Source organism: Tachyglossus aculeatus, chromosome 12 (assembly GCF_015852505.1).
Source record: "Tachyglossus aculeatus isolate mTacAcu1 chromosome 12, mTacAcu1.pri, whole genome shotgun sequence".
NCBI classification, from domain to species: domain Eukaryota; kingdom Metazoa; phylum Chordata; class Mammalia; order Monotremata; family Tachyglossidae; genus Tachyglossus; species Tachyglossus aculeatus.
This window is the reverse complement of record NC_052077.1, coordinates 30976362-31003143: the sequence shown is the minus strand read 5'-3', so window position 1 is coordinate 31003143 and position 26782 is coordinate 30976362. Positions and strand designations below refer to the sequence as shown.

At 45.3% G+C, this 26782-nt stretch overlaps 1 protein-coding gene across 1 annotated transcript in view; it reads right to left on the bottom strand.

The window, feature by feature from the left end:
- Positions 1 to 26782, bottom strand: part of CPE (carboxypeptidase E) — a 109583-nt gene that overhangs the window by 74938 nt on the left and 7863 nt on the right. The window contains exons 3-5 of the mRNA XM_038755057.1: positions 23760 to 23852; positions 21733 to 21907; positions 21417 to 21587 (exon numbers count right to left, since the gene is read on the bottom strand). Of these exons, the coding sequence (XP_038610985.1) occupies positions 21417 to 21587; positions 21733 to 21907; positions 23760 to 23852 (439 nt within the window). The remainder of the gene's footprint in view (positions 1 to 21416; positions 21588 to 21732; positions 21908 to 23759; positions 23853 to 26782) is intronic.

The following is a 26782-nucleotide window of genomic DNA, read 5'->3' as shown; positions in this document are numbered from 1 at the left end:
TCTGAACACGGGCACTGCTTCCAAACCATGGAATTAGGAAGGGGGAACCGTGGCAGGGGAAGACTGAGCAGTTAAAATAAATATCCCCACCAGACAGGGGATCGGGCATCTGAAAACTGGCCAAAATGACACCCTATTTTCGGTAGGCTATCTCAATAAAAGTCAGATCTCTGCTAAAATTTAGTACGTTCAGAATTTCAGTTTTAAATTTATCTAGCTGTTTAAAGAAAAGACTAGAATGGTATTGCAAATCAAGAGTTTCAAAACAGCCACCCTAGTTCCAGTGAATGAAAAATAATTCTCTAAGTCACAGGTCTCATCTCTCCCAAGAGAACTTTTTTTTTCCACATTTAAACCACCTATTTAAATTTCAAAATCAATTCTTTTATCTCCATAGAAGCAACCGTTTCTCAGAAGAGACTTTACATAAAATGTTTATTTAATATGGCATGGTGAAGCATATTTTTGCCAGTGTGCAACTATTTTCTAGAGCTAAATTAAGCCATAACTCGTTACTGACTGGCTCAATGCTTCCAGGCCACTGATGAACTATTCAGGACATGAGAAAAGTAATTTATTAACAGGTTCTCTAAATTGTCTGAAAGAGTTAATGCATCACACAGCCTCAAATTCACCACCGGGGAGTTATTTTCACACAGGAAGATTCTTATTGAATGTGCTTGTAAATTCTAATAACACACACCCAACAACACAAATGACTGATACAGAATGATTGTTTAAATCCACTCATTTCTCCTGTGTGTGGAAAAAAACCTCATAAGAAGATTATCTTGAAAAAATTGGATTCATTTTTTACAAGTAGCACAGTTCAGAAAGCTGATACTCAAGAACGTGTGTTCTGCTTATTTTTATGCCTCTTCATTTTCTGATAGAGGTGGCCATTTTCTTCAACCGAATGCAATTTCTGCTCCATATTTTTTTATGGTATTTGTTAAGCGCTTATTCTATGTTAAGCACTGTTCTATGTGCCGTGATAGGTACAAGTTCATTAGGTTGGACACAATCCCTGTCCTGCAGGTAAGCTCGTTGTGGGCAGGGAACATTTCCGCTAATTCTGTTGTTTGGTACAGTGCTCTGCACATAGTAAGTGCTCAATAAATATGATTGATTGATGGGGCTCACATTGTACTATGCAGAGGAAACTGAGGCGTAGCAAGCAACTGGCAGAGTGATTGGTAGAGCTGGGATTAGAACCCAGGTCCTCTGACTCCCAAGGCCCTTGCTCTTTCCATTATCATCATCATCAGTCATATTTATTGAGCGCTTACTATGTGCAGAGCACTGTACTAAGCGCTTGGGAAGTACAAATGGCAACATATAGAGACAGTCCCTACCCAACAGTGGGCTCACAGTCTAAAAGGGGGAGACAGAGAACAAAACCAAACATACTAACAAAATAAAATAGAATAGATATATACAAGTAAAATAAATAAATAAATAGAGTAATAAATATGTACAAACATATATACATATAATGTATATATATATATATTAGTCCATGCTGCTTCTCTTGAGAAAATATTAGCACTTCCCTCTAGTCTCAGACATGGCCTGCACTAAGAGAAATGGTCTTTCTGTGGGCTAAGAAATTTATTTTACTGTAGCCAGGAACAAATATCACAAATAGTGGCAACATTAAAAAAAAAATTATGTGTGAAACCAGATGAGTGAAATGTCTCATAATGACGGTCTTATGGATATATTCAGGGATTGCGTACCCTAACAAAGGCACTTGTCCAGATCAAAACCTGCGCGATCCACATAATTGGGGTTCCTGTTGGTTAACAGAACTCCAGCCAAATTAGCATTGAACCCCACTTTGCTGCCAACTGGGGCATCCTGACTCTTGCCCAAGACCCGCACAGCTGTGGGGTGAGCATTATGTATCTTAGTACACATCAATTCTGCATTTAACTAGCATCTTTCAGCTAGCTAACGAGAGAAAATAGAGCTTGATAATGAAAGCCCCATCTGGCCTTACCCATATGGAAAAACAGCTATTTTTTTTCATAAACATTAACCATAAATCCAAACTCTATTCTCCTAAAACATGCCCTTGGTAAATAAATATTCAAACCTAGTGGATTCTGGACAGGAAAACTGTATCCTAATGTCTAATCAGAATAAACATATTTGAGGTTTTATAATTTGCTTATTTTGCTGAAATCTAAGATTACGTCTTCAACTGGGAACAAAAATTGGCAGCCACCCAACCGCTTCAATAGTGAACACATTCAGATCTTCATTAATGATTTCGCACAAGGAATCTAACTATAATATTATGCCTGAATGTAAGACTTAAAATAGATGATCTTTCAAAATGATCAGTTTCTATAACATTGGGATTGAAAAGAACATGCAGTAGTGTGTGTTTTGGCAATGAATTATATTCTATACCACCTACCAGCTAAATATTAAATTGCTGAAAATCTCTGCAAGTCTTCAGAAAATCACAGTACCACCTCTATTACTACGAGGCATTTTTAATTCTGGAAAAAAAAATTATTTTATGCTTAAAAGACCTTTTTTATTTATTCAAATAAAAATGCACTACCCCATGTTGTTTACATAAAAGAGCTGTACCTTGAAATCTGACTAAAGCCAGATGGTCTCATCAACAAAAAGCAGCAAGAGACAACGTATTAATGATACTTAAACAAGGAACTCAACAATAAGAGACCAGTGAAATCTGTCTTCTCCTACTAAGCCGCTTGGTCACCATGGCAACATCTGTTCCAGACCAATCTTCAATTTTTAAATCAAATAAACCAATCTGTCTTAAAACCTAGATGTCCAGTGAGCTGTTACACTTAAGATTACTAGTTGAATTTTTTTTTCCCATCTATCTGAATCAGAACTATATTGGAACTGTGTATAAATAATTTTAAAATATTTCTAAAAATAAAGTTTCCAGTTCCCTAAAAAGGTAAATTCTTCTATAAAGTTGTTTATGCATTTTTAGATTATTTCAGCCCCTCAAATTATGGACCAAATTCTTCCATACAAAGAGCTTACATTATTCCAGGGAAAGCAAGACATGGAAAATTCACAAAAAGTGGAATCAGAATAAGGTTTAAACAAACTCAAGGGCTAGAAGGGCTCATGAGTTGATATGTCTAAGAGAATTGAGAGTTAGGAAAGTGTTGGTGGAGTAGGTGATATTTAGAAACACTTCAAAGGTGAGATTGGTAGGGATCTGTGAGTGTTTTTATGTCTACGTATTTCTGTTTTTCTTCATCTATCATCCTGAAACTTCAAGTGTCTTATTTTCATAGTAGTCATACTTATATACAAGCAATACCTATCTTTAGCCTTTTATATTTGCAAAAGGACATTTGACCTTGTAAGGTAGATAGGTAGATATAATTATTATTATCAATTCTTAAATCTGAGCAACACTGGGAGAATAGAAGACAGAATAATTCACAGAGAGAACTATCAAACAACCAGTCCAGAAATGGCTAACAAAACATCTAACCATATTCTGCTTCTCTAATTTACCTCTCTTCCCTTCATCAACAACCTTAAAACAAACCGCTTCACTGAAAATAGAATCCCTCATTCACCCTCCCAATAACCATCATGATTAGCACATCTATTGGGCATCTGCTGCATACAGCAGACTGTACTAGTCCCCTGATTATAGAATAGCTAAAATGATAAAATTATTTTATGATTTTATCAAAGATGAATTTATCGACGAATTTATGAAAAAAATTATCTATGGTCAATTATTTTTTTCAATGATGAAAAGTGATAAAATAATAATAATAATTGCATTTGTTCAGCACTTACTGTAGGCCAAGCATTTGTATACTAAGCTCTGGGGAAGGTACAAAATAATCAATAACCAAATAATCAATAACCATAGTCCCTGTCTCACATGGGGCTCACTATCTAAGTAAGAGGGAGAATAGATGTTGAACACCCAGTCAGCTGTGGCACAGAGAAGTTAAGTGAGTTGTCCAAGGTCACACAGCAGGGAAGTAGCAGGGCCAGGATTAAAACCTAGGTCCACTTGGCTACTCTGTAATGTGGGAAAGAAGTGAACCCACATTGCAAATATACAAAAGGTAAAGGGGTAAGAGAATAGATACCCATTTTTTAAAACCCACAATCAATGCATAATGTGAGTGCAAAATTAATCAATGGGGTAATTCGACCAGGAGGTTGAAAAGTCCAACGCTCACGTCTTTCTTGCCGCAAACACAATAGGAGGCCAAAACACAAATTGAAACTATGTCTCTCTGCAATTTATCCTCTTCCTGCACCTGACCAGGGGCACATGCAGCAATGACTGCATTCAGCAAGGTGAGATTGCAGTGCACAGGTAAACGTCGCCATCTCCAATGCCACACCAATTAACCAGAGTCCTTTAGGAATCATCACTCCTGAGGAGTCACGGAAGAAAGGACTACTGCAAAGAGCCCTCACAGTGCAACTAAATCTTCCTGCTTCAGTGTGATTTCTTTTCCCCTCAACATTCACATCCTTCATGAAGTATTCATGAAAAATCCAGTGCTATATTTGAAGCGTTGCGAACCAACGACGGGCCTGAGGCCCACATTCAAATGAATAATAATAATAATAATGATGGCATTTATTAAGCGCTTACTATATGCAAAGCACTATTATAAGCGTTGGGGAGGTTACAAGGTGATCAGCTTGTCCCACGGAGGGCTCACAGCTTTAATCCCCCATTTTACAAGATGAGGTAACTGAGGCACAGAGAAGTTAAGTGACTTGCCCCAAGTCACCCAGCTGACAATTGGTGGAGCCGGGATTTGAACCCATGACCTCTGACTCCAAAGCCCATGCTCTTTCCACTGAGCCACGGAAAGTTTTCTGGACAGGGCATTTCTCAGAGGGGATGAAAACACCACTGTCATTATTTATGTTAGGCCACTGCAGCCTCAGCCTTCCTCAAGGAAAGCTGTATTCTTTGTAACCACACAAGGTTTTCCTGAACTGGGGTTCGCTTTCATTTCATCGTCCCTAGCCCAGCACCCCTCTGGTTCTGAGGCTTTGCAGATCACCCCATGACCTGGCATGGCTATCTCCCTGTTGTTACTTTAGATACGGCCAGTGGAGTCCAGTAACATGGCACAGAGGAGGAAGGGTGTGTTTTATTGCTGGAAATGAAACCGACCAAATCAATCACAAACAAATGACTCCTTAATAAAAACAAGTTCATGAGGATGTCAAAAATTATACAGTGAATCAACTGTTACCCCTTCCAGAATGTCCCAAGTGGGTGCTAATCAGCTTCCTAGACCTGTGCCTTTTCAAAGTGCCCCATTCCACACTATGCCCTTCCCAAAGTGCCCTCATTCCACATCCTGCCCCTTCTTGAAGTGCCCATCCCACACTCTGCCCCTCCCAAAGTGCCCCATCCCATCCTATGCCCTTCCCGAAGTGCCCCATCCCATCCTATGCCCTTCCCAAAGTGCCCCTTTCCCACACAGTGCTCTTCCCTATCCTCCAGCTGTTACCCTACACCTGAGGAAAGGGCAGCGAGGCATGACGCCAGCCCCAAGCCGCTCTCCAAGTGAGATCATATTCCAGCCAAGGAAATTGCAGTGCCACAGAGGGAGTCTCCTGGTACCCCCCGTCCCAGATCCTGCTGAGAGGACAGGCTTGCCAGAGGCTGGAAAAAGGCAGCAAAAAATGTGGTACGGAGCTGCCTCGGCCCCTGACCAGAGCGCGGATCCCGGATTGGAGCCAATTAGGCCGAGTCCCCCTGCCCCCAGGCCCTTCCTCTATCCACTAGACCACGTTGCTTCTCTTATTAAAAACCTCACTAAAAAACACATCTTGTCCAAGAGGACTTCTTCTACTAAGTCCGCATTTCCTCTTCTCCCACTCCCTTCTGCATTGCCCTTTCACTAGGATTTGCACACTTTATTCACCCCCACCCTCAGCCCCATAGCATTATGTACAGATCTGCAATTTAATTCATTTATTTATATTAATGCCTGTCCTCCACTAGCCTGTAAGCTTGCTGTGGGCAGAGAGTGTGCCTACCAACTCTGTTTTATTAGGAAAGCAGCATGGTGTAGTGGATACAGCATGGACAGGGAGACAGAAGGTCATGGATTCTATTCCCAGCTCCACCACTTGTCTGCTGTGTGACCTTGGGCAAGTCACTTTGCTTCTCTATGCCTTATTTACCTCATCTGGAAAGTGGGGATTGAGACTGTGAGCCCTACATGGGACATGGACTGTGTCCAACCCTATTTGCTTATATCCACCCCAGTGCTTAGTACAGTGCCTGGCACTTAGAAAGCACTTGACAAATATCACAATTATTATTGCTCTCCCAAGTGCTTAGGACTATGTTTTGCACTGCACAGAGTAAGTGCTCAATAAATAGTATTGTGCCCTGAAATTCAGGTGGGTGCCCATGAATGCCAGCAACAAGTGACTTCATCAGTCACTTGGAAGTTTTCAGCTGTCTCAAGGAAGCCCTCAAAAAAGTGTACTGCTCACTATTTGAGGATTGTTAAGTTGAGCTCTAAACATAAGATCTCATAGGCAAAAAGCGCCCCACAAAACTACACATAATGGCAGCTGATAGAATCTCTAAAAACGTTTTTCAAATTTCTACAAATTGCTCTCATTCCAGGGTCACAGTTGAGCATTTCAAAAGAAGCGATCGGCATCCATAGTGCATTTATTCTAAGAGCGAGCAGATTTCCTGAACCTCAGCCCAAATATGTTTTAAAAGAGGAATTTAAGATATGCTACAGCCAAATTACAGCCACCTGGTTTCTGTGAGTAATGAATGGAATGTTTCTCTTACTTCCAAAATGTGGAAAACCCATATGGGTGTGAATTACAAAAATACTCTTTCTCCTTTGCAGAAGGGAAGAAGAAAACCTCTTAGTCTTGTGAAAAGCCTAAGGACTGTATCATCTTGCCCTGTGTCCAGTTAAAGAAAGCTATGCAACATCCTTGCTCAAAGTGCCCTTCTCAACTCAGGTCTGAGTCCCTTTGGGAGGGAGGAAGGGTATTTTTCCTTTAGAAACAGGTAGAAAACTGCTTCAAATAGACGATCAAGACAAAGTGTAGGGAGCTCGCCTCTCTCCTCTTCTCTCCTAAGGTACCTCAGGTAAACTGCTAGAGAAGTTGGATTCGATAAGTATTATTCTTTTGATCATCAGACAAATCTGATCTTAATACATAGCAATTCCAACATTAGCCAAATGTGTTTTCATCCATTGTTGAGATTAAATTAAAAAAAATCCTGGTCATGTGACAGAGATCCAAACTTATGGAATTCCTAGCTCCCAAGTGCCTCAATCTCCATATTTGTCTTAATGACTCTATAAGAGTTACTTCTCTCTGTGTATAATTTAGGAGTAATTCTGGTGGGAAAACAGCAATTTTGATCAGCCCTACTGTTTCAAATCCAGATGAAAAGGCAAAATGTGTTCGGTTCCGTTACCCCGGGCAACAACATGAAGCCTTTTCCGTCACTAGAATATTGGTAAAGCTGTGGCTATGACTGACTATTGTGACTGTTAGCCTCTAAGCTGTGAGAAGCCTCAAACTCGGCTCCTGTAGTGATGGTACCCTATTGATCTTTTGGTTTCTATTTTGTATTTATCATTGTTTTTGTCTTTCATGTTGCTTTTTTGTACTTTTGTACCATTTTTCCACATGTCACTTCTTCCCCTATTACTCTTAGAACGTGAGCCACTTGTGGGACAGAAACTAACATTCTCTAGTATTAGTATTTTGTAAAGTGCATACAATAGGCACTTAAATACTACTACTGCATCACTACTGCCGTGGCTCAGTGGAAAGACCATGGGCTTTGGAGTCAGAGGTCATGGGTTTAAATCCCAGCTCCGCCAATTGTCAGCTGTGTGACTTGGGGCAAGTCACTTAACTTCTCTGTGCCTCGGTTACCTCATCTGTAAAATGGGGATTAAGACTGTGAGCCCCCTGTGGGACAACCTGATCACCTTGTAACCTTCCCAGAGCTTAGAACAGTGCTTTGCACATAGTAAACACTCAATAAATGACATCAGTATTTTATTATTATCATTATTATTATTATTATTATTATTATTATTATTACCAGCTTCTGAAATGAAGAATGTGTATAAAGGAATCCCTAACTTGTTCAGATGGTCAACTAAGGTACACCATCAAACTGGGCATTATGATGAAGATAATAGAGAAACAAAACTAACATTTACGTAAAATATCTGCCCAGAATGTTCTTTGTACTTATTTGTGAACTTTTGTTCATTAAAAAAAATTGATCCTGGCTTTCATTATTAGATAACCTTGCCCTCCATAGATGGAGAGATGAAGAAACTTGCTATTTGTCAAAGGGATCTTAATGCTGGTTCTTTGCTGCAGACTCTCGAGTCTTAAAACATCTCTCCTAACTTTCCAGGGAGGAGCAGATGTTGACAGGGGGAAGTGCACACAGTGATTGCTGTAATTATAGGGGAAATAAGTCAATTTTAGCAGGTTGCAAGACAGGGTATTTTACACAACTGCTCATCTTTGCTTGACTAGACTTTGCTTAGGCTGTAAACAGTGGAAGAGGGAAAAGTTGGATCTGAATTCCATAAAAACAAAACTCTGTTTACACCCATTACTCTGTAAATTAAAAAATCAAAGCTGTGTTCTGAAGAATAGGTTCAAAAATCTAAATATGTCATATTCTCTCCATGGGTTATTTATAAATTAACATAAAAACACAGAAAAATTGAAGCTCAATGAATATTAAAAAGATAAAGATTATTAAAATTTGCAACATGTCTTTTAAGTGACCTGTCACATAGGTTCCTTTGACAGATAGGTTATGTCTCTACAGATCAGGGCACTTATTTTTAATAAGAAATTTGGTGTTAGAAAATCCCATATTTTTGGCTACCCAAATCTATCTGGGGCCAACTTACCACTGCGTGATAGTGGTGCCATGAAGACAGAATCAGTGTTTTGCCACTGTCCTTGACCCTAAACTCACCTGAGGGATGTTGAAATCAGGGATAGGCCAAGTTAAAGGATTTAGGAAGAAGGGGTAGAGTAGAGAGGGAGTTAAGGTATATTTTCTCTTACCTGTATTGCTCAGCGATCCATCAGGTAGAGCCCTGGAACTGAATCCAATTAACTGTGTGAAAGTCTATAGCAAATGTACCCCATGATACAGTCTTTTACAGTGTAACCACCTTTTCGAGGAATGTAGCCCAGTCATGGTTTGGGAAATACCATGTGGGTACCTTGTGGGCAGGCAATGTGTCTGTTTACTGTTATATTGTACTCTCCGTAGTGCTTAGTACAGTGCTTTGTTCTCAGTAAGTGCCCAATAAATATGATTGAATTAAATTTACATGTGGTATATAGGTGCAAGCTATATACCATATACCTATACGTATAGGCAGTATGCAAATATGGTGCATAATATGCGCATGTGTACTATAGTAATGATGATAATTGTGGTTTTTGTTAAGCACTTACTATGTGCCAAGCCCTGTACTAACCAGTAGGGTAGATACAAGATAATCAAGCCCCACATGAGGCTCACAGTCTAAGTAGGAGGGCATCATCCAAATTATATGCATATATACTATCCATACATATAATATGGACATGTACACATATGAACAGTATGCAATTCATGTGTATGTATGCAATTTGCATACATACAATTTACAATTGCAATTGCAATATGCAATTTGTTGTATATGTAAAGCATCTGTATGTTTATGCATACACTACATACATAATGTTGTTTATGCCTGCACACTATAAATGTATAATGTTTATATGGGTGTATGTACATGGTATATGGGTGTGTGTTAGTGTGTGTGTGTAGTTGATTGCAAGCTCCTTCTGGACAGGCCTGATGGATTGATTTAGTACCTAGCTACCAGAAGCCTCTGCTCAAATACAGCACAGCCTCCTGATTGGCACACATCTGCACCTGCCTTACCATGTTATTTGTCTGTGCTTCTCTAATCTTTAAAATACTTGTTCTACCCTTCCCGCTTGCATATTCCCAGTTTCAGTTTGCCATTCAGCAACTACTTGGGGCTTCTGCTACTGATCATTCCCCTTACGTGCCCTGCCCAGGGAAGCTGTGCTGCAATAAGTATGACCCCAATGCTACTGAACTGACTTGTTTCCTTCAGCTCATTGTTGGTGAACCAAAAATTTCACAGCGCATGAAACATCGACCAAGTCCTACGTTTTTTCTTTCCCAAGTGCACCTCACTTCCGCTGCTTGAATGGGAACTCCTAGGTGTAGAACAGGCCCTAAGATCAATTTTATTTTGTGACTTCCTTTTTTGCAGTTTTGAGAAACTGAAATGGAATGACTTGATTTCTTTTTAGGAAACTGAAAGAAAAAATTGCTTAATGTAGTTGTTGGGATCCATATAATTTAACTGCAGAAAGAAATCTAACCACAGAACCACCCTCAAAAAAAAAAAACCCAATTATATTTATTGAGTGATTACTGTGTGCACAGAGCACACTACTGAGTACTTGGGAGAGTAGAATACACGAGAGTTTGTAGACACATTCCCTGCCCATGATGAACTCAAACAGAAGAGCATGAACACTCCACTAATCTCACTGATGATTCCCCATAACACGGAGGCTGAGGGACTGGAATTCCATATATATGAGACAAAAAGACACTGGAAACCCTATCCGTTTTCTGAAAGGAGAAAACTAATGAATGGAGAGAGGCTCCATGCTGGGAAAATTGTGTTGCAGGCCCTTCAATGACCATTTTCAATGGTAACTTTCTATGCATGAGAGCATTAAAAACAGGAGTGTATGAAACAGTCTTCACTAGACCAACCCCACAAGGGGATCTCTCCACATGGATCTGATGAACTGGGGGAAGGCGAAAGAGAGAAGAGAAGATATACTTCAGCTCAACCCTAAGGATCAATGAATTAATCAATGTATTATTGAGTGCTTACTGTGGGCAGAGCTCTGTTTTAAGTGCTTAGGAAAGTACAATAGAATTGATCAACATGCTCCCTGCCCACAAGCTGCTTGAGAAAATCAAGAGATAAATACTCACTGCAATACAAGACTGTGAAGATCCAGAAATAGACAGGGAGAGGGGAATGTGAAAATTATAAACATTTTTAATTCAATTAATTCTTTAAAATCGATCAGGCTTAAACTTACTGCGCAACAGTCATTTTTGATATATAAAGGAGATAAAGGAGGCACAATTCCATAGAAAGCCCTCTTTCCCTACTGATTTACTTAAGATTATGCACAAAGTTTCCTCCAGCCCTCCAAATCACAGCCACTCCGAAGGGGAACGGAGCCAAGGTGCTTTCTAGAAGAGATAGCCCCTCTTGCCAGGTGACTGCAGAAGCACTGGATCCCCTCTGTGCCTTCCTTGCCTCCTCATGTGACCCGAATCCCCCTCCCTCAATCCCTCCCCCATCAGCTGAGATGCCCTCACATCCCTAGTGAGCTATTTTTCCTGTACATCTTTCATATCACGAGTCCGTCCCAAAAAGCCAAAGGCTGACAGCATAGACCCTGGAATTTCCAAACCAAATTGCTTAAATTCCCCCGCTAGAATGGAAGACTGTAGGGGGCAGGGATCACATCTACTAGTTTCTATTGTACTCTTCCAAATGCTTAGTATAGTTCTCTGTGTATGTTAGGCTACTCGAGAAATGCTACCGGTTGACTGATTGAAACTGGGAGTCCTGGTCACCTAGGAAAGGAGCAAGAAAGGAGGAAAGCCCTCTGCAAACAGCACTGCTGACCGAAGCAACATCAAGAGGAGGAGAATAGGAAATGTCGGAATACAGGGGATGTGGATAAGGGATCCGCACACTGGGTCCCTAACATAGTGGTTATAGCGCTAAAAAATAAACAGTCCACTACAGTTCTCAAGCAGGGCTTTGGAAAGGGAAGTCAGACTCTAGCTGAAATCAAGCAGAGCAGGTTTTCATCCTTCTCGTTCCATTCATCCTCCTCTCCTAGATGGGGAGACTGAGGCCCCTACAGGTGTGGTAGACCTGAGTCTCAACAACCCGCTGGAAAAACTGAATGGGCGACATATAGTACATCTGTAACCTTTCCTGTCCTGGAAATGAAGTTTAGCCCAGTCAGGTGAAACAGTGTGGCCCAATAGAGCACAGGCCTGGGGGTCAGAAATACCTGGGTTCTTATCCTGGGTCTGCCGCTTGTCTACTTTGTGGCCTTGGGCAAGCCACTTCACATCTCTGTGCCTTAGGTACCTCATTTCTAAAATAGGGATTAAGTCTGTGAGCCCTATGTGGGACAGGGACTTTATCCAACCTGATTATTTTGTGTCTACCCCAGCTCTAGTACCCAACCTGGCACACAGTAAGTGTTTAACAGATACCATTAAAAAATACACCAAATTAGATGTAAACCAGTAAATGCAAATAAATTCAGCATGGCTCAGTGGAAAGAGCACGGGCTTTGGTGTCAGAGGTCATGGGTTCAAACAAATCCTGGCTCCGCCAATTGTCAGCTGTGTGACTTTGGGCAAGTCAGTTAACTTCTCTGGGCCTCAGTTACCTCATCTGTAAAATGGGGATTAAGACTGTGAGCCCCCCACCCCTACCCCCGTGGGACAACCTGATCACCTTGTATCCTCCCAGCGCTTAGAACAGTGCTTGGCACATAGCCCTTAATAAAAGCCATTAAAAAAAGTCACAACTTCTCTGTGCCTCAGTTACCTCATCTGTAAAATGGGGATTAAGACTGTGACACACACACCCCCGTGGGACAACCTGATCACCCTGTAGTCTCCCCAGCGCTTAGAACAGTGCTTTGCACATAGTAAGCGCTTAATAAATGCCATCATTATTATAAATTGACTCCACACTTCTAAGACGATATTCAGGAGCAGCCGGGCCCAGGCATGGCCTGATTCACGTAGGGCGGACCCTAAAGTTTGGCCTGCACAGTTGAATTTATTCCACTAACAGGGTAGGCAATTTCCCAGGAAGCCAGGTCCCTAGGCAGAGCATCTACAGGAGAAACTTGGGAGATTGGTCATGATTTTAGTGACACGGTTAGGAAAGGAGGTTAGGTTCAGGACAGAGGAAGAACACCACCTATTTCCCACCATCAGAAGAGCTCAACTTACCTCAATCAGAAAATGCCTGAGTACCACTGGAGTAGTAAAAACCTCCTGGAATTCCAGGCCAGTGGCCAGTGCTTCCAGAACCAAATCTTCTGGAATTGGCAATATTTGATATGACATCACCAAGCGGATCTATAGTGTCAGGCCAGAAGTGTTGCTATGCTCTACAGTCTCCCACAACCCTAGAATATTCCAAAATGTGAATCTTCCTCCACAGTCGAGCCACCAAGTGTGCAAATGCTTACCCAGGGTCCCAGAGCTCTATAGCTTTCTACATGAAAAGGATAACAGGCAGCACTGCCAGGATTATTGAATCAAATCCACAATCCACGGCCCCTAACCCTTTCTTCTTATTTCAGGCCTGACCAGGGACATCTGTCTCCCATAGACTGTAAGCTTCTTGTGGGCAGAAGTCACGTCTATCGATTTGTTATACAGTACTCTCCCAAGAGTTACTACAACGATCAGCAGAGAGGTGCTAAATAAATATTACAGAGCGGTGGATGGATTAATTGAGAGTATTTAGGGTCAATGTCCTAGCGATTTCAGCAAATACTAGCATTTGTTGTGAGCTATTCGCCTATCTGACCCTCACCTAAGCCCTACTACAGGAGGAACAGGATCCTAAAGACATCTCTTGGCCAGCCCAGATTCGAAAAGGTCTCTAGACAACCCCCCCATGCCTTTGGCAACCCCCTCTTGGATAGCCACGTTGCCCCCCCATGAATCAATCAGTGGTATTTATTAAACATTTACCGTGTGCAGGGCACTATACTAAGTACTCGGGAGAGCATAATACAGTGGAGTTTATAGACAAGATCCTGCCCTAGGAACCTATAATTGAATGCATGGGGGTTACAGAACAAAGTGCATTGGTGACCAAGAAGGGAGAGGGGATAGGATGGGGAAAAGAAGTTAGGGAGATGAGAAGGCTTCTTTGAGGAGATGTGGTTTTTGTGGGGCTTTGAAAATGGAGAGAGTGATGGCCTGTTGGACATGTCGGGAAACATTGGAGGTTTTTGAGCAATGGAGAGATGTGGACTAAACAGTTTTTAGAAAAATTATCTGGGCAACAGAGTGACGTACGGACTGGTGTGGGGAGAGACAGGAAACAGAGAAGTCAGAGAGGGGGCTGATACAGTAGTCAGGCAGAATAGGACAAGTTCTTGGATCACTGTAGTAGCAGTTTGGAGGGAGAGGAAGTGGCAGATTCTAGAGATGTGAAGGCTAAACCAACAGGATTTGGTGACTGACAAAATATGTGGGTTTCATGAAAGAGACGCGTCAAGGGTAATAACCAGGTTAGAGGTTTGTGGGACGGGGACGATGGTGATGTCATCAACTGTGATGGGAAAGTTGAGGGGAGAAGAGGGTTTGGGTAGGCGAATGAAGAGTTCCTTTTTGAACATGTTAAATTTGGGGTGTTGGCAGGAAATCCAAGAAGAGATGCCCTGGAGGCAGGAGGAAATGTGAGACTGCAGAGAAGGAGAAAGGTTAGAGCTGGAGAGGTAGATGCTTAGAGGTGGTTGTGGAAGCCATGGGAGCAAATAAGTTCTACAAAGAAGTGGGTGTAGATGGAGAATACAACTGAGTCTCCCACAGTCAAAGGGTGGGATGCAGAGGAGGAGCCAGAGAAAGAGACTGGGAAGGCATGGCCAGAATGATAGGAGGAGAATCACCACAGGACAGAGTCAGTGAAGCCAAGGTTAAACAGTGTTTCCAGGAGAAGGGGGTGGTCCACAATATTAAAGACAGTTTGAGTGGTCTAGGAGGATGAGGACGGAGTAGAGGTCGTTGGATTTGGTAAGGAGTTCATCAGTGACCCTGGAGAGGGCAATTTAAGTGGAATGGGGGGTAGGGAAAGGGGGAAAGTCAAATTGCACGGAGTCAAGAGAAAACTGGGGGAGAAGCAGCGGAGGCAGTGAGTGTAAACAACTCGCCAACCCTCTCCAGTTCCTCCAGCATCATCCTAGAGTCTTCATCCCACCTCATCCCAGCAGGAAAGAAAACAGCCACAATGTGAGGCCTCCACAAACCTCAGGAAGACTGTGGTGGCTGATGCAGTAGCAGTCACTGTGGCGCTGATGTGACTGTGGAATCTAAGCTGCCAGCAGTTTGAAATTCTGTCCCTCTGTTAGCCACACTACCCTACTGATTTTTGTTCTTACTTTGTGCATATGTCCTTATCTTGACATTGCGCTATATTATTGTTGTTGTATAGTTTTATCTCTCCTTATGTGTCTGTCATAAGTCCCCTCTACCCATTTTCATTCTTTGATAGTAAGCCCCTTGAGGATCAGGGATTGTGTCTAATTTCTACCCATGGTTTCCTTCTGAGAACTGATTAGTGTTCTGCACACAGTCGGTGCTGAATAAATAATATCACTAATACTACTCTAAACTCTTCTTAGGAAGTTAATACTCTATATTCTCCAAAAAGAAAAAGGAGAATTATAGTCACAGTTCATAATAATAATAATAATAATGGTATTTGTTAAGCACTTCCTATGTGCAAAACACTGTTCTAAGTGCAGGGGGGATACAAGGTGATCAGGTTGTCCCACGTGGGGCTCACAATCTAAATCCCATTTTACAGATGAGGTAATTGAGGCACAGAGAAGTTAAGTGACTTGCCCAAAGTCACACAGCCGACAGGTGGCGGAGCGGGATTAGAACCTATGACCTCAGATTCCCAAGCCCGTGATCTTTCCACTGAGCCGCGCTGCTTCTCATAATTCACTCACAGGAGGCTGTAAATCTCAACTGATAAGAGGAGAGGAGCTTCAAATGGTCAAAAAAAAAATATTTTCTACAGTTACAGAGTGCTCTCATTTTCAAAATAACCAGTGTTTAAAGAAATATAAACTGGCATTCATCCACCTTGAAATTTAAAGAATTTTTGGACGGGGTCCAGAAAAGCAATTCTAGCCTTTTGGTTACATCATCTTTGCCATGAAGATCTTAAAAATTGAATTTAGGCAACATAACAGAAATGTTTCTAGAAGGCTGCCTTGAAATCCCTGTTTTAAAATAGCAGTTTAAAAAGTACTGATCTCGATTCATTTTTAACCTCATGAATAACTAGATTAGAGATGCATTTTAGTTCCTTCTTTCACGTACCTACAATTATTATTCTGTGAATACTGGACAGGTAAAGTTTGAGGCTGTATGAAAAGAACCATAATGTAGAACGTTTCACTTCTGTTTCAGACAATATCTATGGATGCCACACTTTGATTCAAGCAACACAATTTGGAAAAAGATCCAAAAATGCTATATATTTCAATTAAAAACCAATTGGACAGATGGTTTGAAATAGTAGAGTAGTTAGGGAAGCATCATGGCCCTAGTGTGGGCCCGGGCGTCAGAAGGACCCGGGTTCTAATCCCAGCTCTGACACTTGCCTGCTGTGTGACCTTGGGCAAGTCACTTCAATTCTCTATGCCTCAGTCACCTCATCTGTAAAATGAGGATTGATACCGTGAACCCCATGTGGGATATGGACTGTGTCCAACCTGTATTAGCTTATATCTACCCCAGAGTCTAGTACAGTACCGGGCACAAATACCACTTAAAAAAAAAAAAAAACAGAAATTAACTTCCTGAAAAACCTTGAACGGACAATTAATACTTCAGCCCCAATGGGAAAGTCAGACACCAAACATGAATACTTACTTAGCAACTCTTCATACTTATCAGTTCTCTGAACATTTCTATCCATTTTCCCCCCTTCATATTTATGAGTTTGAAGACCCATAAGATATTTCAGTTTAAAAACATATTTCTGCCTGTCATCAGATCAGTAAATCAGGCTTTGCAAAAGTTCCCTCCATTACTCTGTTGCTTGTTTTCCACTTTTGTTTTCCCAGAGGTTACAAAGCATATATCTACTAAGTGTTAGTGGAAGAATTAAATATGCACAAATTTCATTTACTGAAAAAATCATACCTATTTTTGAAAAAAAAATCATTTCATTTCCCACTCTTCCTCTTTTCCAAGTCTCTAGCTCTCCTATCTTCAGAAACACAGCACAAAAGCAATGAAAATGCTTAACCCTGTGTACTAGAAATTGCTAGGTTCTAGGTACAGTAACTTCACTGTTTTCTCTGGGTCGATTCTGCTAATTTGCTATCATCTGCTCTTCGCCTTAGGCTTAAACTCCTTGTGGGCAGGTAATGCACCTTGTGCTTCCATTGTTCTTTCCCAAATGCTGAGTACAGTTTATCGCACACAATGGACACTAAGAAAATAATCTATCAGTCAATCCATGGTACTTATTGAGCACTTACTATGTGTAGGACACTGTAACTAAGTGCTTGGGAGAGTACAATACAACCAAACTAGAAGGCATTATCCCTCTCCATGAAGAGCTCACACTCTGGATGGGGAGAGAGACATCAATGTAAATAAATAATTTATATCACATAATTTAAAGATAGGTACATAAGCGTTGTGGGGTTGGGGGTGGGGCAAACATCAACCATCTAAAGGTCACAAAACCAAGAAGAAAAGTTTCCTAATCCAAAACAATTAGACTATTTATGTTCATAAGGCAGGGGAAACCATCGCTTCTTAACCCACTAAAATCACTGTTCCTTTTCTTTTCCCCTCTCCCAGTTCATTTATGGACTAGAAAATAGGGTTCTTCTGCCTTTAAATAAGACTGAAATTTCATAAACTATCAATTTTCTGAGAGAAAAGAAACGAACTGAAAAACAGGATGATGAAAGACATACAACACCCTATATTTTGCTATCAAGATGGCTCCCACATTCTTCCCCAAAATGATGCCTATTAAATTTCATTCCAAAATAACTTGTCCAAAAAGAAAAAAAGAACAGGGTGACATTAGTTTTATAGCTTAGGCTAATGTTGGCAATCCCAATTTCATCAGCGATATTAGTATGTCACAAAACACTAAGCCTAAAGGCAATAAGATTTCACAACAAATCCCAGGGTCATTTGAAATTACCTTTTAAACAATATTCTAAATTTCTAGGGAAGGCGCATCGATTCTAAGCTTAGGAGGCCGGTACAGAAAGTAGCACCCAGACGGCAATATTAGTATGTCACAAAACACTAAGCCTAAAGGCAATATGATTTCACAACAAATCCCAGGGTCATTTGAAATTACCTTTTAAACAATATCCTAAATTTCTAGGGAAGGCGCATCGATTCAAAGCTTAGGAGGCCAGTATAGAAAGTAGCACCCAGATGGCAATATCAGATCACAAATTAGCCACTTCTGGTGGTTTAAGCCCCGGGAATTAAATGTAAAGATTGCCTCCGTCAAGGGATTTGGGTGCAATTTCAAGAGATACTGTAATCGGCGTGTTTTGCCAAGCCAGTTTTCAGTCATTCCAAGGGTTCCCCCTAGTTTTTTCCAGACATTCCAGGAAATTTCCCTGCATCAGTGAGCGGCTAGGTACTCTGCGCACAATAGGGTGGACACACAGACACACAGTTTGCCCGCAGTGACTAGTTAAGCAGTCTGACGTCTCCTGCCAGCCCATCGATGGGAAGGGACAGAAAAAAGAAAGGACAAACCGTCTTTCTCTTCCTTCTCCTATTGCCTCTTGACCTTCAGTATTTCCACTTAACTTCCCCAAAGCGAAGGGTGACTGCGGGCCTGTCAGAGGGGTTTTCGGAGGAAGGGGCTGAAGGACAGAAGGAGTTTTATCCCTTCTAACGGTTCCCACCCCGACAAGCGGCTGGAGAGGCATTTTCTCATCTCCATCCATGGGATTTGTTGGGAGGAGTTGATTGGGAGAGGAGCAGTGGCCTAGGCGGTTGGGAGAATTGTAACAATAATAATAATAATAATAATAATAATAATAATAATAGCATTTATTAAGCGCTTACTATGTGGAATTGTACTACCCAAGCGCTTAGTCCAGTGCCCTGCACGCAGTAAGCGTTCAATAAATACGATTGATTGATTGATTAGTCCCATCCCCCCCATCTTACCTCCTTCCCTTCCCCACAGCACCTGTATATATGTATATATATTTGTACATATTTATTACTCTATTTTACTTGTACATATCTATCCTATTTATTGTATTTTGTTAGTATGTTTGGTTTTGTTCTCTGTCTCCCCCTTTTAGACTGTGAGCCCACTGTTGGCTAGGGACTGTCTCTACATGTTGCCAATTTGTACTTCCCAAGCGCTTAGTACAGTGCTCTGCACATAGTAAGCGCTCAATAAATACGATTGATTGATTGATTGATTAGTCCAGAGCCCTACACGCAGTAAGCGCTCAATCAATGCTATTGAATGAATGAAAGAGAATTGGGGAGGCTAAATAGACGCCATCCAACAGAGAGGGAAGGGGAGGAGGGGGTGGCTGCCCTGCTTTTCCACCCGGGGGTATCTCCAAGGTGTCCCGGGCAGGGGGAATGGATGGGGGATGGGATGGGATGGGATGGGATGGGATGGGATGGGATGGGATGGCACGGTGGGGGGCAGCGGGATGGAGGACCAGAGGGAGGTGGGGGGCAGAAGGGGACAGAAGGATGGAGGGCGGGGGTGTATTGCCGCCCAACCCCCCTTTACCCTCTAAGCCCACTGTGGGCAGGAAATGTGGCTATTTATGACTGTCCCCTGTCATCTCAGTCATTCCATGGTATTTATTGAGCGCTGACGGTCAGTTCTGCACACCGTGGGCGCTCAGGAGGTACCACTGGAGGAGTGGAGGGATGGAGGCCCCAAACTGAGCCCCCTCCTTCCCCTCCCCACAGCACCTGGATATATGTACATATGTTTGTACATATTTGTTACTCTATTTTACTTGTCCATATTTATTCTATTTATTTTATTTTGTTAATATATTTTGTTTTGTTGTCCGTCTTCCCCTTCTAGACTGTGAGCCCGCTGTTGGGTAGGGACCGGCTCTATACGTTGCCAACTTGTACTTCCCAAGCGCTTAGTCCAGTGCTCTGCGCACAGTAAGCGCTCAATAAATACGATTGAATGAATGAATGAATGAATGAATGAATGAATGAATGAATGAAAGGATGGAGCCGGGCGGGATGAAGCAGAGGGTTTGGGGGGTTTTGGGGTAGGGATGGAGCAGGGGGCTTGGGGGGAGGAATGGAGCGGAGGGTTTTGGGGGGGGTTGGGGGAAGGGATGGAGAGGGGGGTTTTGGGGTAGGGATGGAGCGGGATGTTTTGGGGGGCTTTGTGGGGAGGGATGGAGCGGAGCGTTGGGGGGTTGGGAAGAGGGATGGAGCGGGGGGTTTAGGGGGAGGGATGGAGGGGGGGGCTTTCATTCATTCAATCGCATTTATTGAGCGCTTACTGTGTGTAGAGCACTGTGCTAAGCCCTTGGGAAGTCCAAGTTGGCAACGTATAGAGACGGTCCCTGCCCAACAGCGGGCTCACAGTCTAGAAGGGGGAGACAGCCAACAAAACAGAACATATTAACATATTAACAAAATAAAATAAAACATATTAACATATTAACAAAATAAAATAAATAGAACAGTATTGGGGTTTGGGGGTAGGAATGGAGCGGGATGTTTTGGGGTGCTTTGGGGGGAGGGATGGAGCGGAGGGTTTGGGGGGGAGGGATGGAGAGGGAGTTTGGGGGTATGTTGGGGGAGGGATGGGGCGGAGGATTTGGGGGGAGGAATGGAGGAGGGGTTGGGGGGTATGTTGGGGGAGGGATGGGGCGGAGGGTTTGGGGGAAAGGCTGGTACAGGAGGTTGGCGGGGGAACGGGGGGCTTGGGGGGGTTTGGGGGAGGGATGGAGCGGGGGGTTTTGGGGGGAGAAGTGGAGCAGGGGGCTGGGGGGTTTGGGGGGAGGGATGGAGCGGGGGGTTTGGAGGTGTATGGGGGAGGGATGGGGCAGGAGGTGATGGGGGGTTTGGGGGGAGGGATGGAGAAGGGGGAGTTTGAAGGGTGGGGGGAGGGATGGAGAAGGGGGTTTGGGGGGAGGGATGGAGAGCGGGGTTTGGGGGGGTTTGGGGAGGGATAGAGCGGGGGGGTTGGGGGGGTTTGGGGGGAGGGATGGAGCGGGGGGGTTGGGGTGTTTAGGGGAGAGGAATGGAGCGGAGGGTTTGGGGGGGTTGGGGGAGGGATGGAGAGGGGGGAGTTTGGGGGTTGGGGGAAGGGATGGGGCGGGAGGTGCTGGGGGGCTTGGTGGGAGGGATGGAGAAGGGGGAGTTTGGGGGTTTGGGGGGAGGGATGGAGGGGGGGGGTTGGGGGGAGGGCTGGAGAGGGGGGGTTTGGGGAGAAGGGCCGGGGCGGTCCCTGTGGGGGTTCCGTTACCGGGCTCGTGTTCCCCGGGCGAGTCGGACAGCTCGAGGACGAGCAGCTCCCGGCCCTGGGCGCTGCGGCCCAGGCTGTAGATCCTGCTGACGGCCGGGCACTGCAGCCACACCGACACCAGCGCCTCGCGCAGCTCCGGGGCCCGGTGGTACTCGGGGCCCCCCGCGGGACCCCCCCCGCGGCCGGGACCCCCCCCGGGACCCCCCCGGGACCCCCCCGCGCCCCGCCCCCCGTCGGCGGCGGCGGCGGCGGCGGCGTTGGCGCCCAGCCCGCAGCCCCAGCCCAGCAGCGGCAGCAGCCCGCACAGAGCCCGCACCGCCCGGACGCCCCGGACGCCCCGCCCGCCCATCGAGCCCCCGGACGGATGCTGGACGGATGCTGTCTGTCCGGCCGGCCGGCTGTCTGTCCGGCTGTCCGTCCGGCTGGCTGTCTCTGTCTGTCCGGCTGTCCGGCCGGCTGGCTGTCTCTCTGCCCGCGCCGGCCTTCCCCAGCTGAGTGTCAGCGGGCCGGGGGCGGGGGCGGGGGCGGGGGCGGGGGCGGGGCCGGGGGCGGGGCCGGACTGCACTACCCCTCGCCGCCCCCTGGGGCGCTGCGGGGGCTACCCCTGTCTGAGCGCCGGGAACCGCGCACGCGCTCTTTCCCCCTCCCTCTCTCTCCCTCCCTCTCCCCCTCTCTCCCCCTCTCCCCCCCTCTCCCCCCCTCTCCCCCTCTCCCCCCCTCTCCCCCTCTCCCCCTCTCCCCCTCTCCCCCTCTCCCTTCTCTCCTTCTCTCCTTCTCTTCCCCCTCCCTCCCCTTCCCCTCTCTCTCCTGCCCCCTCCAACTCTCCCCCCTCTCTCTTTCTCTCCTCCCCTTCTTCATCTCTCTCTCCCTCAGTCCTCCCTCCCTCCCTCTCTCCCTCTCCCTCCCCCTCCCTCTCCCTCCCTCTCCCTTCTCCCTCACTCTCTCCCTCTCTCCCTCTCTCCCTCTCCCCCTCTCCCTTCTTCTCTTCCCCCTCCCTCCCCTCTCCCTCTCTCTCCTGCCCCCTCCAACTCTCCCCCCCTCCCTCCTCTCTCTTTCTCTCCTCCCCTTCTCCATCTCTCTCTCCCTCAGTCCTCCCTCCCTCCCTCTGTCCCTCTCCCTCCCCCCTCTTTCTCTCCTTCTCTCCCTCTCCCTCCCCCTTTCTTCCTCTTGCTCTCTCCTTCTTCCTCCCCTTCTCCCTTCCTCCCTTCCTTCTTCTCCCTCCTCTCCCTTTCCCTCCTCCCCCCTCCAACTCTCTCTTCCGCCTCCCTCTCTCACCCTCCCTCCTCTCTTTCTCTCCTCCCCCCTCCAACTCTCTCCCTCTCCCCCCTCTCTCTCTCCCCCTCCTTCTCTCTCTCTCTCCCCCTTTCTCCCTCCCCCTCTCCCTCCCTCTCCTCCCTCTGTCTCTCCCCCTCCTTCTCTCTCTCTCTCCCCTTTTCTCCCTCCCCCCTCCCTCCCTCTCCTTCCCTGTGTCTCTCTCTCTTCACCCCCCTCTCCAACTCTCCCTCCCTCTCTCCCTCCCCTTCTCCTTTCCCTCTCTCCTCCTCTCTTTCTCTCCTTCTCTCCTTCCCCCTCCTTCTCTCTCTCTTCACCCCCTCTCCAACTCTCCCTCCCTCTCTCCCTCCCCTTCTCCTTTCCCTCTCTCCTCTTCTCTTTCTCTCCTTCTCTCCTCCCCCCCTCCTTCTCTCTCTCTCTCCCCCTTGCTCCCTCCCTCCCCCTCTCCTTCCCTCTGTTTCTCTCTCTCCGCCCCCCCTCCAACTCTCCCTCCCTCTCTGCCTCCCTCTCTCCCTCCCCTATCTCTGTCCCTCCCTTGTCCTTTCCCTCTCTCCTCTTCTCTCTCCTCCTCTCCCTCCCCCCTCCTTCTCTCTCCCCCTTGCTCCCTCCCCCCTCCCTCTCCTTCCCTCCCCCTCCCTCCCCCTCCCTCTCCTTCCCTCCCCCTCCCTCCCTCTCCTTTCCTCCCCCCTCCCTCTCCTTCCCTCCATTTCTCTCTCTCCTCCCCCCTCCAACTCTCCCTCCCTCTCTCCCTCCTCTCTCTCTCCCTCCCATTCTCCTTTCCCTCTTTCCTCCTCTCTCCTCCTCTCTCTCTCTCTCCTTCTTTCCTTCTCTCCCCCCTTTCTCCCTCCTGGTTCTCCCTCTCCTCTCCCTCCCTCTCCCTCTCTCTCTCCCTCCCTCTCCCTCTCTCTCTCCCTCCTCTCTTTCTCTCCTCCTCCCTCTCCATCTCTCTCTCCCTCCCTCCATCTGTCTCTCCCTCCCTCCTCCCTCTCTCCCTCCCCCTCTCTTTCTCTCTTCTCCCTCTCTCCCCCCTTCTCTCCCTCCCCCTCTCTTCTCTCTCTCTTCCTCTCGCACCCCCCGTAGCTCAAGAAAAGGCGGGTGGATTTGAACCGACGTGGAGGCTTTAGGTCTTAATGGGAGTTCGATGGGGGAGGACTCAATGTTACCCTGAAAGGAATGGAAGAAAGGAGCAAAGTTTATGGGACGGGAGCTGGATCCACTTTAAGATAAACCCATCAGCCTTCTCCCTCTTCCCCCAGTTAGAGGATCTCCTTCAAAGTGCAGGGGATGAGAGCATATTCTAGATGAAATACAGAAATCATGTGGGGGTGAGTTTCTGCCATTCTGCTCTGCATGTCTGTGTTATCAAAGCACCACAGACTCGAGGCCCCAAAGGTGTTAGATTCTATTGGATTCATTCATTCATTCAATCGTATTTATTGAGCACTTACGGTGCAGAGCACTGTACTAAGCGCTTGGGAAGTACAAGTTGGCGACATATAGAGACGGTCCCTACCCAGCAGTGGGCTCACAAGGCAAACTAGTTTAGCATTCATCCGAGAGACTGGGAGAGGCAGTGTTAAATTTGTCCCTTTGAAGAATAAAGAAAGAGGTAGTCGTAAATAAGAATAGGAAAATAGCGTGGTACTTGTCAAGTCCGTACCGTGTGCCAAGCGCTGTAATAAACGGTGAGGCAGATACAAGGTAATCCGGTTGGACATAATCCAAGAGGGCTGGAGATAAGGAATTTAATCCTCGTTTTATAGATGAGGAAACTGAGGCATAGAGAAATTATGTGATTTGCCCAGTGTCACAGAGCAGGCAAGTGGTGGAACTGGGATTAGGACCCAGGCCATCGGACACCCAGGCCCGTGCTCTTTCCATGGGGAATTAGCCACGTACAACTTTCCCCTTGGTACCTTACCTCGCTGCTCTCCTCCTACAACCCCAGCCTGCACACTTGGCTTCTCTAATGCCAATCTATTCACTGTATCTCGATCTCGCCTATCTCGCTGCCCACCTCTCGCCCGCAACCTGCCTCTGTCTTGGAACGCCTCCCCTCTTCACGTCTGACAGATAATTACTCTCCTTACCTTCAAATCCTTCTTGAAGGCACCTCTCCTCCAAGAGGCCTTCTCTGACTAATCCCTCGTTTCCTCTTCTCCCACTCCCTTCTGCGTTGCTCTTGCTCTTGGATTTGCACCCTTTATTTCACCCCTCCCTCAGCCCCACTGCACTTAGGTACGTATTGGTAATTTAGTCATTCCTATTAATGTCTGTCTCCCCCTCTAAACTGTAAGCTTGTGTTGGGCGGAGAACGTATCTACCCACTCTGTTACATTGCTATATCATACTCTCCCAAGCACTTAGTACAGTGGCACATAGTAAGCGTCGATAAATATGATTGATGGATTGATTGGTTGGTTGGTAGCTCCCTATATTGACTAGAAGATAAAATGGACTCATCTGATAGCGTTCACTTCAACCACCAAAATCACTGTTTAAAAATGAGTGAAATAGTCTAGGTTGCACACAAATAAGGAATTGAGGTCAGTAATTGAGTTAAATTCTGGTTGGAAAGAAAATGCGGACAAACGCCTACTAGCAAATATTATTGTAGAAAACAGTAGAATCTCTCTTCCGAATCGCCAAATAACCCAAATTTACTCAGAAGACTGAACTCCGGCCTGGCTGGGGTTTCAGGTCATGGAATTTTTCTGTTTTGCTAAGAAATAGGGAAAATAATGCATCAGGGGTATTTCAATAGTGAGGAGAAGCTGGGAGGGTCACATTAAGAAAAGTTAAAGTCGAGCGAAACTGTTTTCTACTCTGAGTTTATACTCTTCACACAATGTTCATTACACTTTGCAAACACATTTTTCAGTTAGAAAAGGCTCCAGATGTTTCAGATCACTTCATCGCATCTGCAAAAAATCCAAATCCACTTGGTCAATAGTGGCCAGGCGGGTTTGGCTCCAAACCCATGTGCCTATCCACAGTCAATCAATCAATCAGTCGTATTTATCGAGTGCTTACTATGTGCAGAGCACTGTACTAAGCGCTTGGGAAATACAAATTGGCAACATATAGAGACAGTCCCTACCCAACAGTGGGCTCACAGTCTAAAAGGGGGAGACAGAGAACAAAACCAAACATACTAACAAAATAAAATAAATAGAAATAGAATAGATATGTACAAGTAAAATAAATAAATAAATAAATAGAGTAATAAATATGTACAAACATATACACATATATACAGGTGCTGTGGGGAAGGGAAGGAGGTAAGATGGGGGGGATGGAGAGGGGGACGAGGGGGAGAGGAAGGAAGGGGCTCAGTCTGGGAAGGCCTCTTGAAGGAGGTGAGCTCTCAGTAGGGCCTTGAACTCACCACTCACCAAAGGATGCCAGATTGTTCTCCATCAGACAAAATGCCTCTGTAATGGGGACACCCAAATAGATGTGGTCCAGATGCCTTTGGATCACTTTTTTGTAGAGGCCTGGCCGAGCGTTTTCCTCTCTAGTAATTACAGTAATTGTGGTATTTGCTCAGCACTTTCTGTGTGCCAAGCACCTTGCTAAGCGCTGGATACCGGGTATTCAGATCAAGATGCGAATCCTGTGTTTTTATTTCGGGTTTGGTGTTTTTTGTTTTTAAATGATGTCTGTTGAGCGCTTACCACGTGCCACGCATTGTACTAAGTGCTGGGGTAGATAAGGGCTAATCAGGTTGGACGCAATCCATGTCCCACATGGGGCTCACAGCTTTAGTTCCCATTTTACAGACGATTTAACCAAGGCACAGAGAAGTGGAGCGACTTGCCCAAGATCACACAGCAGACAAGTGGCGGAGCCGGGATTAGAACCCCGGTCATCCAACTCTTGGGTCCGGGCTCTTTCCACTAGGCCACACACTGCTATCCTAAGGCCTCGCTGCTTCCTTTTCCACATGGCGCTCGAGTACAAAGAAGAGGGAGAACAGGTATTTTGTCCCCGCGTGCAGATGAGGGAACTGGAGCTGAGCGACTTGCCCCAGATCAGGCAGCAGGAAAGTGGCAAAGCTGAGATGAGAACCCGGACCTCCTGCCCCCCCGGTT